Source organism: Falco naumanni, chromosome 4 (assembly GCF_017639655.2).
Source record: "Falco naumanni isolate bFalNau1 chromosome 4, bFalNau1.pat, whole genome shotgun sequence".
Taxonomy (NCBI): domain Eukaryota; kingdom Metazoa; phylum Chordata; class Aves; order Falconiformes; family Falconidae; genus Falco; species Falco naumanni.
In genome coordinates this window covers 42332858-42350516 of record NC_054057.1, presented here as the reverse complement: position 1 = coordinate 42350516, position 17659 = coordinate 42332858, and the positions used below count along the sequence as shown (strand labels likewise).

At 37.4% G+C, this 17659-nt stretch overlaps 1 protein-coding gene across 5 annotated transcripts in view; it reads right to left on the bottom strand.

Moving 5' to 3' along the window:
* The window catches only part of MLLT10 (MLLT10 histone lysine methyltransferase DOT1L cofactor), a 136870-nt gene that overhangs the window by 97174 nt on the left and 22037 nt on the right, over window positions 1-17659 (bottom strand). For all 5 annotated transcript variants that reach the window (XM_040591261.1, XM_040591259.1, XM_040591263.1 and 2 more), the window contains exon 4: window positions 10332-10386. In XM_040591261.1, coding sequence (XP_040447195.1) covers window positions 10332-10386 — 55 coding nt within the window. The remainder of the gene's footprint in view (window positions 1-10331; window positions 10387-17659) is intronic.

Sequence of the window (17659 nt, the reverse complement as noted above, 5' to 3'; positions counted from 1 at the left end):
ACTCTTGACTATACAACACAGTGAGAAAATGCCTCTCCCACCCTCCACTGCCACTTCCTTCTCATTTTAGACAACTACTCTGAAATAGAGCACAGAGCTCTGAATCCCAACAGAATAAAGTACCTACTGTCATGTTCAGAGTTGAGTTGCTTTTGTCTACTATTTTTTACCGGATGACAATTGCCTATTTTGTCTGCAGGGATAATGAAACATCCTAAACAGACACCCATCAAAACTGTGCATACAGTGGATAAAAGAAGGAAGCATTTATAAGGATTTATGATACTTAAAACTAAATTAAAATACATCTTTTTCAATTAACTCCACTAAGCCGTAAAGACTACACTGTAAATTTCCTATTCAAATCACTTGCTACGTTATTCTTGGGCAACTATGAACTTAAGCAACCACACATCTCTCCTACTCTCTCCCCCCTCCGACCCTCCCCATGAAAAACCCCATCATTAAAAATCCAGTCTTTTTGAGCTTTCCCACTGTTTAAGTGTGAAAGATACTGTTGTAAACCCATCTTTTAGACTTAATAAAAAACAACTCCAGTAGCACTGTTCTACACGTTCAATAACACTTAAAACATTCTCAATAGTTTCTGTTGAAACTGAAAATTATTTTATCACCATTCCTCTTCACCCAAAACACCACACAAAAATAACAACAAGATACTCTGACTTTTCTTAATTGTTCAACAAACTTAGCCAGGCAGTCATGCCATTTTTCAGATCACTTTTGTTCCAAATGAATTTGCTAAAACCATCTGTATAAACCATAACCTTTACTATTTTAATCAATTATAAGCTTCCATTCACTTTGGTTGTGCATGGTTGGCATCCAAACAGCTGGCCACAGACTTATTTCTCACTTCTTTTAATTTTACGTATAAAATTTACAGTAATTGCTAACAAACTCTTACTATTCCCACTGAATTGCTTATTTACTCAATTTACTTTTGCTTTCATCTCCCTTTCAGGACAACTTTAACAGGAGGTGGGACGGAGGGGCACAGGCCTCATGTTTTCGAAAATGCTGGAACCGGCATCTTGCAAAACGTTCTTTAAATTTTCCCTACCCTCAGAATTCCCCCACTCCCCTTACTTAACTTACTATTTTTCAGTCTTTGAGAGGGTGGCCATTTGACTTATGTGCTTTCTCAATAATAGTATTTTTACTAGACTACAATGCCCAGCTTGCTTATTTTAAAATAAACTTGGGCTTTAGCTTAAAAACAAGAAATTAAGAAATGTATTACAAGGAGCCAAATCAGCCACCGAGTTTGCTAGTTTCTGTGTATTCTTATCAGCACTGCTTTCTCTGAAGTGGCAGGGAAAAAATACAGAAGGCTACCATGGGCTGGCAGGTTCACTGCCTCTTTTGCTTTAAACAATCCAATATTCTACAACAATCAATGCTTCTATCCAGAATCTGGTTTTGATTGTTACTTATTAGAAACAACTTACTGGTGAGATAAATTAAAATCAAAAATATTTACTTCAACTGTGCTTTCAAGTCCAATAACTTTGGCAAATGCTGCTTACCTTTTAAAAAAAAAAATGCACCATGCTTTCTAAGATAACATCACACAAGCATAGCTAAGACACTTTCCTTTGAAGAGATCTTGGGAAACAACTCTAACCAACATCAAAACAACATCAAAACCACATATAAACCAATTCCAAGATCTACTTTGATAACAATAATTAAAACAGTTTTATCCAATATTATCATAAATTGAAGATTCATGCTGAAAAGCCTTCAGAGTTTAAAACTGTCTTATGAAACTTCCAGCTTTTGACTTGAGTCCTTTTTATTTTGATTCATCCCTCAGACACACTACTGAGTTTTTCCAATTTTTGTGTTTCACTCTGACACACAAAATGTTTAATTACTAGCACAGAATCTATCCAAGTTTTACTAATCTTTTGCTGAGATTTTTATTTCAGGTTCCTAACAGATTTTTAGTTCATTGAAAGCCTAGCAGTACATACTTAGCATATATAATTTGAATATACATTATTCATTAACATTCAGAGTAACAAAACTCAGCTTCCGTAATCCTAACCAAAAGTAAACAGTTCATCTGTTATCCTAATGTGACAACAAGTAGCTCCTAATAATTTCACCATCAGCAAACAAAAGACTGTTGCCAACAAAGAACTCTGTAACTAGAACCAAACTCTACTGAAGTAATCTAAAAATTAATGAAGGAAATCCAAGAAGATAAAAAATACATAGTACATTATCCACCTAATTTTATGCCTTTAAAACTACTGCTTAAGTGTTCAAAACCTGATTCACAAAAGCACTGTCACTGTCAATCAATTCATAGTACCATTAAATCTTACAGTACAAATTTTGAAGCCTTACTTTTAGAATTTTTACTTCATAATAAAATAACAGCAACAAACTTGTAGTCCATCCTACTATCCAAATCAAGAGAAGCCCACCTACAGCTTGTGATCTAAAAGACACAGAGTAGGCACTACACTAGGGCCTCTACTTAACTACAATCAATGTTAAAGCTGTACTGCAAAGCAGTACCAGACTGCAGAGGCCAGAATCACAAACTCACACCAAGATCCAACCATAGTGTCAGTCTGGTCCCAAAGGAGAGCTCTGGAATGTCATCACCGTCTCCTAACCGTGCACCAATTCCAGAGTAGAATTTGTTTGTGTTTTGTGTAGTTCTTGAAGAGTCCATTATAACTCACTAAGGAAATTCTACTTTGCTTAAAACTACAGCTCACTCCTAAATCAAGTGAAGGAATTATTCTAGCATGGAAAAACATTTCCTTTTGAAACGTTAGTTCATTTCTTATCATGGTTGCTCCAGGTTGTAATTTAAGGATATATCTCAATTCATTTCAACCGTGGGCTGCCACTAAAAGGTAAGGTCTCACCTTACTGTTCACTTTCAGCTGTGCCTCCTTGGCCTATCCACATAGTATAAGCTTGCCATGTAGCAGAGCACAGTATTTTATTCACCCGATTACTAAACTTGTGGGATAACAGAAGTTTACCTTTCCAGTACAATCAGTAAATAAGTTGATACAACCCACACTGAGGCGGTGTGATTACCATACACAAAACTACCAGTGCAGAAACAGCCACCCATGGGATAACTACAGGCCACTCTGCTCAGCAGAGGTCAACAGCTGTTCTAGATTACAGGAAATTGCACCCTCAGTTTCCACAACTATCAGATCTGCTGACTGACCCCAAGACTCAGCTCTGTCCCACTCTGAAAGGTGAATACAGCAAGATGTCCTTAAGACTGTTACCATTTGCCAGAGGGTAAAAATAAATGCTATTGTAGACCTTTAGTTAAGCTCTCTCCATGAAGGCATTCCACATGCTTTTTTATTTTGACCCTGATCTTCCTTTCCTGTAAAGACAATAAAACTTGCAGAAAATAAAACTATCATCTTAAGTTACTATATTTTCCTTACCCTAGTAAATACAGTTTTAGAGTTTGCTATAGTTAATATAGTGTTGTAACTGCATTGTTTGATCCAGTCTTTTCAAAGCTGGGTAAAAAAAGTGCTCACACTAACCACTAGAGCTCTCACAACTGTGGTTGCTAGTCATTAGTACATAGAAAGAAGGATAATTTTTGATAAAATAAATCAATAGTTTGTCTATGAAGCAAAGGCTTCACCCTACAGAATCCTGCTATAGAATTTCACCAAACTCTCCATTTATCAAAATTTGTTCCTCAAAGAATTGGTACATTTGAAAAATTCACTTTGGATCATCATTCAGCAGCACAGCAAATAGTACGTTTTTAAAACAGCTTCAGATTACATTCCACTGGTACACTGAGTAAGCTAATAGATTTAATAATTTTATCTGGCATGCTACAAGCATTAATAAGTTTCTTTCCCCTTCCTCAAGAAATCCTTTGATACAACATAAGGAAGTAGTGTCATAAATATTTATCTAAAGCTCTAAAAAAATCTGTCATAGTTATACATTATGATTACTAGCAATATAAATAATAAATACACAATATAGATTACAAGGTAGTATGTATATTAGTAAAATATTTTAAATTGTTTATCAATTTTTAATGTCTTTCCCAGTTAAAAAAAATAAATACACATTCAAATCCCTACAAATCTGCACAACACTAAAGGACCACAACATCAGTAGGTAAGCACCCCTTACAAAATGCGTATGCCTGAATGCGTACATATGACATTATACCATCCAGATTTTTAGACATTAATACCCAGAAAATGTATCAGATCAGTAAACTTGAAGGTGAGAGCTGCTGACTAACAACAGCGATAGCAAAATCGAGCGTATAATGTTTTTATAGACTTGGGAGACCCCGACGCTAACCCAGGGGATGGGAAGAGGGCCTGGACCATGACATAAAACCACCACATTGTTAACTGGCCTTTTCCCAAGCAGCTGCATGAAAGAAGTCTTGGTGAAAAGTCACACAAAGAATGCTGTTAGACAGCATTCCTGATCATCATCCAGTGGAATCAGATTTCAAAGTAACAACTTGTACAGCAAAATCAAGCCTTTTAGGCTTACAGAAAATCGTGGACAAAGATTACTGTAGGAAAACTATTTGAATAGGAGATGCACAGTATTACATACAACTGCACAATTTGCACAAAAACACACTGCATACCCAGTATTATGAGAAGATAGAAGAATTTGGATTCAAAAAAAACCATAATACATTCCAATGCTCGTGATTTTATTTCCTCCTCACTGGGTGTCAAAAACCCAAAGGAAATTACTGCAACAGTCAAGGAAACATTACTGAATGGAAAAGGCCCAAAACTGTCAAACAGCCAACAATTCTCAAGTATCTTCAAACAAATGCTCACTTGTTGCTTTTCTGTCTTCCAAAAAAAATGTGTTTATATTTTGTCCAACTACTAATCCATATAGAGTACAAAACTAAAAGTGAAGTTAACCTCTCTTTCAACAGCCTTCTTACACATAAGACAGCAAATCAATTAGCAACTCATACACGCATCAGTTTTTCTCATTTCAAAAAAACAGTCGTGTGTTTAAAACCACAGTGATGCCTCTGAATGAACATGAATACCAAACTTAGCAAGGAATTCTGTCAATAAATATATTCTAAGAGAAAAGTTCCTTTTTCAACTCAATCCTATTTTTCTACTTTTAATATCAATAAAAAAATCAATAAAAACTACAGTAAATAACAGAATTTATAGAACTGCAGCCTCTGAACACTGAAAAGTCCTGTTTATATAAAAACAAATTCCACAAAGCCCACATATAGGAAAGATTATTTCTTATTCACAAAAATTAACCATAGCTGTAAGACAGTCACAAATATTAGGCAGCCAAATTATTAAAATGTATTCAAAACTTAATCACCCTGATCATAACTGTGCAATGTCCGACCACTACTCTTAAAAAATTAATTAAATCAAACATGTAGCTAAATACAGTCAACTCTTAATAATCCTTAGCACAGATAACCTGCTGCTGACCGATAAGCCACACCACAGATATTAGTCCAGGCTACACTCTGCTAAATCCAACTGTATTGTTTCCAAGATCTGTACAAGTGCAGGAGCAGAATGACCATTTTCACAGTATGAAGAAAGCAAACAAACATGCAGAACCAGACATTAGCTGCTTCTGTTCAGGGTCAGTTCAGGTCTCTGACAATGGAAAACACAGGAGGGACAGACATTGAAGCAGACTAGGACATATTCCACTCAAATCCAGACAGAATTATCTCTTTGAGCTCACTACGGGTTCTGATTACAGTGACAGCACCCACCACCACCAAGCCAAGAACAGGCAGGCATCTGTGTACTCTCCAGTGTACCTAAGGTGGTTACGGGCAACAAAAAATGTCATTTCCACCTGGCACTTTACATGACTCTTCAGTCCTCCCAGACCCAGACACGCTAGTAACTTGGTGCAGAATCATCTGCATGGATTTCCAACACTAAAGCGTAAAATTTCCACAACACTGCCTAGAAACCACTTGGTTAGTACAGAGTACAGTCACTATTATCTAGAATAACTGAACTTCCACTTGTCCCATTCCACCTCCAATAACCCAAAGAGCCAAGAGTTAACTATGGCTGTAAAAACAGTTAATGCTGCAAAAATGCAAATTACCCATGTTTTCTGTTTTCAGAGCAAATGCAGAAAACAGTGCACCCAATTTTAAGAATATTCTTCAGGCAAAAGCCTTGCTATAAAATCAATGCCTTCATTCCAATTTCAGGATTTATCCTAGATTCAAGGTAGCATGAATGCTTAGGCTAGTGAAAACATTCTGTAGTTAATGAGAAAAATGTGTACCAAAAAATGGTGACCCATAATTACGTTAGTAGTCTATGTTAGGGAACACTAAATCATACTGTAATCATTTTGCAGTCTAGAGATTCCATAGCATCACGTACAGTAGATTTGCTTCTCTAAAATTTCACATTCAGCTCTGGTAAGGTCTATGTACTATTTGGAAGACATATAGAGAAGGAGAAAGGGGATGGTCAGTTTTCTGTACAAGGAATGCCCACTTTGGGCTTCTTCATCCTGAAAAGGAGACAAAAGAAGAATATGACAGAGGTCTATAAAGCCAGAAGAAGCACTGAAAAGGTGAACATTGAATAATTGCTCTTTGTCTCGTCCTATCCCTTGGCAAGTGCCAAGCGGCATCAAATAAAACTGTCAGGTAACAGCTTCAAAACAAACCAGTGTACATCTTGACATATTGTACAGATCAACTGCAAAACGTCTTGCCACACAACATTATGGAACTAAACTTTTACGCAGAAGAGGACACATAAATAGTGTGATGGACTCTTCCATTAAACACAAAAATACCAGTTCTGGTTAAACAAGTCCCAGTGCATAATTATTTGTAGGCTGGGAAAGTATACTGAGAAGTCATACAAGAAAACTCCCAAGAATCTACTTCACAGTAATAAAGAGAGCAGGTGAAATGCTGTTTGGCCTCCATGATATGCTCCTCTTCTCTTAGCATCTCAGGCTGGCACTTTCAAGTTCTGTGTAAGGTCTCAGACGGTACTGCTCCAAGAACACTGTATTTATGGTATCACTGAAAACTGTTAATTCCATATTTGCCATAGATGATACTGGAACACATAACATTAACCCTCAACAACTGTACTGATTAACACAACTAAGGCAGAGTAGATGTCTCCAACCAAAAATATGAAACCTAAGAAGAAAATCTAGAGAACTGCTGATCTCCAGAAAGTCAGATAAGCAGGAACAGGTCAATAAAGGGAGAGGGAGAAGGAGGAAGAACGCACACAAAAGAACCTCATGCCACTTGGAGGTAGGGGGGGACAGAAAACCCCACAACACACCAACAAAACCACACCATAGAGCACCACTACTATTTTCTAATCAGTAAGTCATACTTAACAACAATGCAAGTCTGATTCCCAGACTACTTTGTCATATATATCTTGCAGTGCCCCAAAGTTCTTAAAAGCAAGATAACAGCAATATATAGGTGCTGTAAGAATAGGCTGCTTTCAGTTACAGCTGTGCAACCGACTTAAGACAGCTAATGTACAGGCCGCTGGTAAAAGAACAGTCCTGGCCGTTCCCCTATAGCAGCACTAGCGTGGTCCGCTGAGTCAGGGAACTGATTTCATTTAGCTGAAAAGGAACCCGGGGCAGGGGGTGGAGGGTGATGTTAAATGCTAGTACCATCACAGAGGAGGAGGAAGTAATGCATAGCTAGGGTCCTCTCTGCAGCAATGGCATCTTACTGCAGGTTAAGAAAATCATGGAACCCTTTAGTAAAAGCTCAGCAGACCACAAGACACTAAGATTCCTGACGTAAAAGAAAATACAGTATCTTCAACACCCAAACAAAACACATTTCTTCACACTATTAAAAAGCAAATATCCAGAAGACTGTTACAAAAAAAAAAAAAAAAAATCTGCTAGAGCAGCAGATCATACATATGCATGAGCTATGCTATCTGCATATTCAAAACAAAAACTGCTTTGGTTTTCTGGCTACAGACTGCAGTTACCTGTTGCCAGAAGGCAGAAAGAAGCATAACTTTGTGTCACTGACATAAAATCAGTAATTTCTTCAGTCATTCTGAAAAGCTATAGACCACTTAATTATTCCTATACTTACAGAAAAGACTCCATAATTACAAATGTCTAAAGCTGGATCCTTCCAAGGTTTTATCAGAAATGTTTGTTTTAAAGTTTCTTCAGGAAGACCTGCATCTTTTTATCACTTCCCTTCACAACAAAATGTGAAGGGAATTATTAACCTTATTATATTATATTTTTATATAATATATTATTATATACTATATATAATGTGATATTTTATATAATGATAATTGTATTTATATAATATGATTATATATAATTATATATAATATATATTATAACCAAATATTAACCTACTGTAAATGTAATTTTAGAACAGTAATCCCATTACATGACCTTCAACAGTATTTCCTTAAGTCCAAAACTCTGCCAGCACAATACCTTGTTAGGCAACTCTTTTAAAGGAAACCTTCAGGTTAAGAATGTAGATTTCTGAAATGTAACACCAGTCGGAGTTTATTTTTTCCAAAGTTCACATCCTTCTGTAAAGCTGTTATTTAAAGGACATTTGGTCCATAAGGTTGAATTTGCTGTATTCAACACCATGGACAATATCTATTACTAAGGTAGGTATCTTTTCAGAAGGTGAAGTACAAGTTCTTAAGCCTTCTCTGCTATGAAATTTTCACTATGAAGCTTTCACTGATGAAAATAGCTAGTCATGAAAATTATAGTTGGGACAATACTGTTCATACAGTGTAACATCTTTGCTGTTTAAACTTGAAGAATTTCAATCTTATATAGTACTTCACCTTCAGACAAGTATTCACAACTACAATTAATACAACTACAAGAGAGATAACAGGATGCTCAGCTCTTTGATGCACACTGTCAAAGTATGTTCTCAAAACTTTATGCAAAGAAAAAGTTTCAAAATCACCATAGAGAACAGCAAGGCATTCCCAAACACTACTTCAAGTATAAATGCAGTAAACACATCAGAAACTTCATACTTCACAAATTTTACTGTGTATTTCAAGAGGTTTGAGGCTTTCTTATTACTCACTGCCTAAAAAAAGCAAGTGTCCAACTGCCATTTCTGAAGAAATTAATTCAACACTGCCATTATCAACCTGTCTGAGAGGAATAGTTTTAAGGCTAAAGTAATGGGCTGGCACTTAAGATGGTAGTTTCACTGACACAGATGACAGGCTCAATACAGTCTCCCAACACTCACAAATGACGCAAAGTTCACTAACGTGTTTCAGATAAGCAAACACTACAATGGTGAACACTAGTGTGTATACTGTACTTTACAAAGTATAGGCAAGGGTAGATCAGCTTGAACACAAGAAGGCTCTGTGTTTCTGCAACTCAACTGCAACAGAAATAGCAAATCTGCATCAACACTAAGCTAAGATATAAATTAGTCAGAATATTATATATGCAGCATAAAATCTCCAGAATACAATTACACAGACTGTCCAAATGAAATCCACAATCCTGGTCATACTTTGTCCTCTCACAACAGAAAGGGTTCAGTATCAAAATGACTAAACTGTTTACAGGTAGATGATGGACAAGAATTTAGACATATTTAGTAAAGAGAGAAGGAATTCCAGAAATTATTGAAAAGTTAAATTTTTGCACTCATACCACCCACCTATAAGTATAAACATAATCAAGACAGGTTATTCAGTGGAGAATTTCTCCAGCAGTTCTACTCAGCAGGAGCAGAACTGACGATAACCTGAACAATGAAATTAGAAAGATACAAGGAACAGGTAATCATTACTGCAACTTTTCAGCTCTAACTTCTTTGTTACAGAACCTATTAGTAAATCAGGCATGAAAGAGCTAGCTTTTGAAAATGCAGTGGTGCATTCAGTGTGGGCTACAGACATAAAAATTCCACTTTCCTCCATGAATGGTGCACTTTCAACAGCTTTCTATAAACATTCAAACTCCAACCAAATACACATAAAATTTACCCTTTTTACCCATTAAAATCTTACGTTAAAATGCAGTTTCTCTTTCATTGTAACTTCTAAAAATAAAACTAAGAATAATGATTGATGTTCTCACAACTAATTCAACCTAAATAGGCCAGATAAAGGTTACTGTAAAACAGCTCGCTCTTTCCAAACTAGCTAGTGTTTTCATTGATGTTTAGGATCCCTGCAATTATTTTCTTTCCACAGACTTCTTTCCCTCTTACAAAATAAGAGTTCACAGAAAATAAGAATAAAACTTACCCCCATTATCTGTTCTCTTTAAAGCACCATCCTTATGAGGGCATAATTCACATCTCTAGGAAAAAAAGCAAAAATAAAATAAAAAAATGGAATGATCATAGCAGCACTGAAAAAGAAACCACACACATTAAAACTGTTAGCTGACATTAAGGAAGCAACCATTCTTTAGAAGTGAATAGGTATGTTTTCCTTTAATCTTAACTTGAATATTAATATTACTTTGTCACGATCAATGCTTTCTCTTCCAGATCTTTAAACTATGATATATATATATATATATATATGAGATAGATAGATAGATAGATAGATAGATAGATAGATACATTAAAGCTACTTGCAGTTCTACCTCCAAATTTTTATTCCTGGATTCCACACCCTGGAATTCTGGAGAAAAGCCTCCAAAAACTGTAGCATGGAGTAGACTGGCTTGGTAAGAAACTTGGGCACAGCCCAAAGACTCCCTACCATATTTCCTTCTCCTAGGATCTCTATATTCACCAAGGTGGTCAATCACAAAGACATGCCATAGATAATAATCAGCACAGGTGCACATACTATGGCTGACTCCACAGCCTCTGAAGACTTTCAATTACCTTGAGAGACCAAAACCAGCCCCACTTTGTCTCAGAAAAAGGTCAGAAGTTGACTCATCCTTGAAATTCTCCAAGACTGCATGTCTGCATGCAGTCTGAAATCGTATTCTTCTGACATACATCAAAATCACAACAGTACAATCTTTCTGTCTCTATCAAGTTCCTAATAGCAAGTTTATCTCTGATCCCACAGCAGCGTGAACCAATTCCAAACCACACTGGAGATGACAGAAATGGAACAGGTTTGAGATCCATTCCACTTCAACTGCTCCAAATGACATTCAAAGGAACACCATTACAGGAGATCCTATACCTAGGAATGATCTTCTTAAAACCTTTATGTATTCCCAAATTAGGGACAACTCAAAGTATACCAGTCTAACAAGCTTTTCAAGAAACCAAAGAACTGTCTGATCATCAGATCCAAACTTAACACCACATCCTTCAAACGGAGAGGGACACCTGGCATCAGTACAGATGATCTTTGTGTTCCCTGAACAGTACTATTGTCCATACCAGCTAACTGCCAAGTCAGCAAATAAAGGAGTCTATGATGCTGGAAGTGCCTCAAGAAACAGGTTGTCCAAATTTGAGGAATGATAAATTCCATTCCTGAAATGCATATGGCTGAAGTTTATCTTGAGGACTATATATTCCTCTTAACATGTAATAAAATTTATATTAGCAGCAAAGTGACTTTCACAAAAGGTAGAATAAAAAAGTTCTTAAATTATTTTTGCTCAGTGCATTGATATAGACAGCTTCACACAGTTAGAAGAATCTTTACGATTGCTGCTTTTTGTCTTCTGCTTTATCCCTCCCTCACCTACTAGTTCACCTACTAAAACTATCAGCAATTTACTGAAAGACAGCATTAAGTGTATGTTCTCTATCTATTTAGAGATAAAAATGGTTGAAAACTTATGTAAGCTGCCTGCAGATTGAGATCGTTACACTATTTTGTTTGGGTTTTTTTGAAGTCAAGGTTATAAGGACTTCCTTGCCACTGAAATGAACTGATCAGTTCATTTTAAACAAAATCCTACATATGCAGTATGTATGTGAGCTGTATCTTCACACTCCATCTCTCCAAACATTAAATACTAGGTGCTGAGAAACACTCAATATCAATATGTTTGTTCCAGTGAAGTCCCCATACACTGAAACAGATTCTCAAAGCAAGAAACCTGGTATATATTGATGGTGACAGCGCAATGAAGTTTATTCCCACCCCAAAGTTGTGAGCTGGCAGCTTAAGGCCAGTGAGCAGAGATGATGTATCTACCACTGAGACAATGGAAGCTATTAATATAGTCTACATTGCCCCACCTCTGCAAGCCTGTGGAAGTTTCACATACATTTTCACTAGTGGCAGAACCAGTTTAGGAGGTTCTCTTCTTCCCTTCACCTCTTCCTTATTAATCTCTCCCTCCACCACTCCCTCAGCTGCTGACCCAAGTATCTGTAGGGCTGCCCCTTAAATCACATCAGTGAAATGAAGCAAAATGAACTTTTTCTTTTTAACATTTTTAATTCCGGTCATATTACTGATGCAATTTAAGCATAATCAAACAATCAGCTAAATCAGCAAAACTGAAGGCAGGCAGCCATAGTACTGCAAATAATATTAGTAATTAAAGAATTAGCAAACTTTTACCACAAAATCAAAAACATTAAAATTATCACAGGACACTAAGCAGCAAGGAACCGAACCAGTCCTTTATGCAGAAGAGTTAAGCATGCTCTATTCAGTCTCACCAGAGCTCAGTTTCAACTAATTCCTTTTTGTCTTGCATCTCATAGGTCCATTACGTCTTCCCTCATTACTCCTCTGCAGCCCTGGCTGCAACCAGTCAGAGAAGACACAAGACAGAAAACTGAAGCAGAGAAATGAGCAGAGCACAGCGGAAGAAAACCTGAGTGCAGGGAGCTCTGTGGAGTATCTTTCTCACTGGCAGGGAGCTCTGTGGAGCATTCTTCTCCCTGGCAGAGAGCAGAATGCCTGCACTCAGCTTTCTTGAAGCTGGAGCTGTGCAACTGTGCAGAGATACTCTTACTCTGATGACACAGAGTGCTTCTGGTGCAGTGAATTCTGGCTACAATCTGCAATAACATAGCACCCTAGTAAGCTAATACACCGCACAGTGTCACTTTCCACTTCCTCCTCCAAGTTACGAGCCCAGCTCCCTCCCTGGCTCCACACTCTCAGATTCTGTCAACCATTTTGGCTCTCCCAAGTTTCAATATGCACCACGTAGTAACACCAGTAGCTTTGCCAAGTGGGAACAGTGTGCCCCATCCCTTGAGACAAGTACCTGGCAGAAAATCTCTTTTTTAAAAAAAAAAAAAAACCACACACTTTATTACTAGTTCTAAAATCTTACAGTAACACAGCATTTAAAAAAAAAAAAAGTAATAGTTTTAGCTGAGAATTTGCAAAGTGACTGAAAAAAATCTTACGTACTTTCAAAATGCTTAAATGCATGTTGTTACAAAGGATTCTGTAGGACAAAGGAATGGGGATAGTTGGGTATACATGTATCTCAGAAGTCTATAATGGTTTTGTCTACATAGTTTTCTCTTTCTTCCAACTTACTTATGGACGGAGCTAATTTGGAGTTTAAGTGAACAGCAATAGCTGAATTGCTCTACTAGATGTCACATCACCTACAGCTTTTATGATGGAATAAAGCTTTGATCTCTGCAACACAGTATAAGGAATAATCTGACCATCTGTACAGATGGTCTCTAATATTTGAGCACACAGACTGTGCCAGGGCTCTCTTCTCCAGTTGTGCCTTCTAAGTCTCAGCTCTGGCAAAAGATCTGACACAAATTTATTGTCTGAACATTCAAAAATACTGTGGGAAACTACTAAACAAACTGGGGGCAGGGGGGTGGGGGGAGGAAAGGGGTAGCAGGGGCGGACATGACACCCACAAGATATCACAGCCTAAATAAGGCAAGCTGTTATGATGGATCAACAGTTCAGATAAACATCATCAAGTTAGACAGTGCACATGTGAATATTGAAGAGGCTGACTGTGACCCAGGAAAATAACCACGTCCTTTGGTGTGCTGAGGGGCACTAGTCCTATAGCAGGGAGGGACACCAGTGCATGTGGTGTTGTAGGTATAGCCAGTTGAATTAGATGTGAAGAAAAGGAGTGAAAAAGACACAAATACTGGCTGTAGGAAGAACTGAAGTTGTAGCAAATTACACTGTAAGGACAGGAAGGGAAGGGACAGAGTATAACATGGACATCTCATTTTTTGCAGCTCTTTGGTGGAACAAAGCTCATTGATCTAGCTTCTGGCCAAGCAGAACTCAGGGCAACTCTCAGCAGGAATTGCTTTGGACTACAGGGTCTCCCGTAGAGGACTAAAGTGAAACCAATCTCAAAGTTGTGCAGCTGGAACTGTCTGACAGTGTGACTGTAACAACTCACTTCCGAGCTACATAAACAGCAGGTTTAATTAAGTGAAAGAAGACTGATCCTGTAATCTCAGCATCCAGCCAAACTGAAACTGCCTGGGTCTCATGAAAAACCCACTGCCTCCTGAGGGGTCCATTCTTTAGAAAGTCACCCAGCAGAGACCTGAAGTGGCCAGAAGCACGGGAGGCCCATGCAGAAGGGGAAAGAAACAATTTTTTCTGTCATCATTAAAAAAGTAGACATAACCAAGAAATAAATAAAATAACCAAGAAATAAACAGTAAAATTTAAAAAAAAAAAAAAAAAAAAAAATAATGGAAGTGTCCACTAAAGATACCCAGCAGAAAAAAAGTTCCAGGACAAGAAGACCAAAATAACTTCAGTAAAGAATGAGCTAAATAAATCCATCTTCCTGTACTGAATTACTTAACAGTCCAATTTGGCTCCACAGCATTGTGGCACAAAGTTTTCACCCATCACTTTAGAAACATATGTCTTTTCGTTTTAACCAGGATTATGAGCTACCTTAACCAGCAGTATATAACATTAGTCAAATCTAATTACACAAGTCTTTTGGTTAACTTAACTGTAACAATTTTTCAACTGGAAATGGAGGAAAAGCATAGAGAAGCTGATTTAATCCAGCAGACTACCTTATTTACGTTGAAATGAAGAGAAAGAGGCAGAGACATGCAGTAGATAGGGAAGATAAAGAGAGATAGGAACAAGACTATACAAGTAGGAGAGGAGAAAAAAATAGTAGGAATATAGCATTGTTCTTCCCTCAGGGTTCTGTAAGTTTAGAGCAAGTTTCACAAAGCATCATCTGCAGACATCCATTATATGCTGTCTCTTGTCATAAGCAAACAAAGGTCAAAATTCTTGTGCAAGAATTCTGTTACTGAATTCTGGTCTAAGTTAGGCCAATGGAACCATTCACCTGAATAATGGCTGTCAACCAAGTAAAGTCCTGAAGGACTGGATTCCCAGCATTGCAATGAGGCAATAAAGTGTGTCTCAATATGACCTGTTAACCTAAATAACACAAGAAGATCTGCAGCAGATTAAATAGACCACAATTCCTAAAAGTTAGCTGAGAAATCAGGCTGCAGTTCCAGCTGACTTTACTTAAGGCTGGCTTTAAGGTAACATAATTGCACACTGCTGCCAATAGATCACCGGCCATCCCCTGCTGTGTACTTTCTACTGTCTCCCTTGGTCTGGGAAGAGCATTCATTTGACCATACGGAAATCTGAATCAGCAAGCTAAAAACAAAATACTTTTCCAGTCAGATCACTTCTTTGAGCTATCTTTCCATAAGGCCATACAAACAACAATGCCAGATTAAAAAAAAAAAAAAAAAAAAACACCACAGTAACACAGATAGGGCGCAGAGCAAGGGTACAACCACCCTGTTCAGGAGGTAGCATCGCCTATGCTGGCTGTAAGTGAGTATGGAATTTCAACCAAGGGCCTTAAATACAAAAAACCCCAACACACAACCAAAATGTCATCACACACACTACACCTACACCCCAAAAAAAACCCCAACAAACAAAAAAAACCCAAACCCACACACCAAACCCGAAACAGACTAATTTAATTTTGGTAGTAATACAGACATATTTCTTGGGCCCACACACAGACATTTATTAGGCCAATTTTGTTTTGATAGTTCCCTGACATTCATATATTCCAAGATTTTTAACCAGCATCAGTCATATACGCAAACTCTTTAGTTTACAAGCTTATTTTCCCTCCCAAGCTGTACTACATCCAGCGTGACACTTAAGCTTCCAGAACAGTTGCAGGTTTTTTATCCAAAGTACATTTTGATCACAGAACTACTGTCTCACATTGCTTGATAACAGCAAAAAAACCCCAGTATTTAACTGAAAGAACAACTGTAAGAGACTGCAATACCCGACCCTTAAAGTTACAAATAACGTAACAGCCAGTTACACAAAAATCACAGTTCTTAAAACCTGACACTCAATCTCTTTCAATCCTTCCATCAACAGGAGTTAAAACCTGACAGACAAAACATTTTATTCTATTGCTCCTGTTAAGGATTAATCAAACAGTAGACTGGTTAAATGCATTTGGTTTTATTGTGAGTTTTAGTTCACAGTTAAGTGAAAACAAACCCTTCACACACTCCATTGAATTTCCTAAAATTAACCCAGGAAGAGAGAGTCACTTGCCAAACGGTAGGTTTATTGGTTTGCTTCTAAATTTGCTTCCAAATACATCTATTTTACAGCATACCATGCTACTAGGTATTTCTGTATATACCAAAATGCCTCAACTCAACACACTCCCCCAAAGTACACAGACAGATTTACAAAGGTAAGCAATGCAGCTGATCCTAAGTTTCTAATCAATGGCTTTCCATGGCACCCCCCACTGCTCTTGGCAGCCTTGCCACCCATTCACTGGTAGCTGTGGAAGCCAGCAGCACAGCTGACTGCATCCAGGTATTCATCTCCCAAGTTCTGTGGTACAGCTTCACTTACCTTCACCAATATTCCATACCATTTTGCCTCACCCTTGGGCCTTAGCAGAAGGAAGAATACAGAAATCAACTCTAATGATCTTTATCATATCTAAGATGATCTCTCCCAATCCTATAGACTTTCAATGTGCTAGATAAGTCTTATATACTAATAATTCAGATAATACAAAGTATCTTAGTACAGGTTTAAAAAATAGCTTAGAAGGGTAAACACATCCATATTGGTAGTTATTTCAGTTAGTGTAAAACAACTGAATGCTAGCAAGCACATATGCATTGCAAAAAACTCTGGGCAGGGCAGGGCAGATATCTAGAAAGCAGCTCTGGATACAAAGTTGATCACAAATCACATCTAAAGTTTCAGTTATGTCAATGCTGCACATACATTATCCTGCACATATATCAGCCTGCCTATATATAAGTAGTTGATGTTCTTCATTCACTTTTTTGATGGAAAACTATCTTCTAAGCTCAAAACGTTTATGCTATTTATTTTCCTTCTCCCCCAAGGGTGTAAAATCAGTATTCCACCTTCTCCAGAGGAAAGTTATATTTTCTCATCTGCCTTTTATACTTTTCTATGTCCCTCTTTCCCCCAGTGTTTTGGCCCATTGGGGAAGGGGGGGGGGGGGCACACACAACACCAACACACATACACCAGAATGAAAACACTGAATATAAGAAAAACTCTTTTCCCCCAGTAAACTTTGAAACATTTGGGGTCATTTTTGTGATTGGTCTGCATTAAATTCAGGCAAATACAGTACTAAACAACCAATGTAA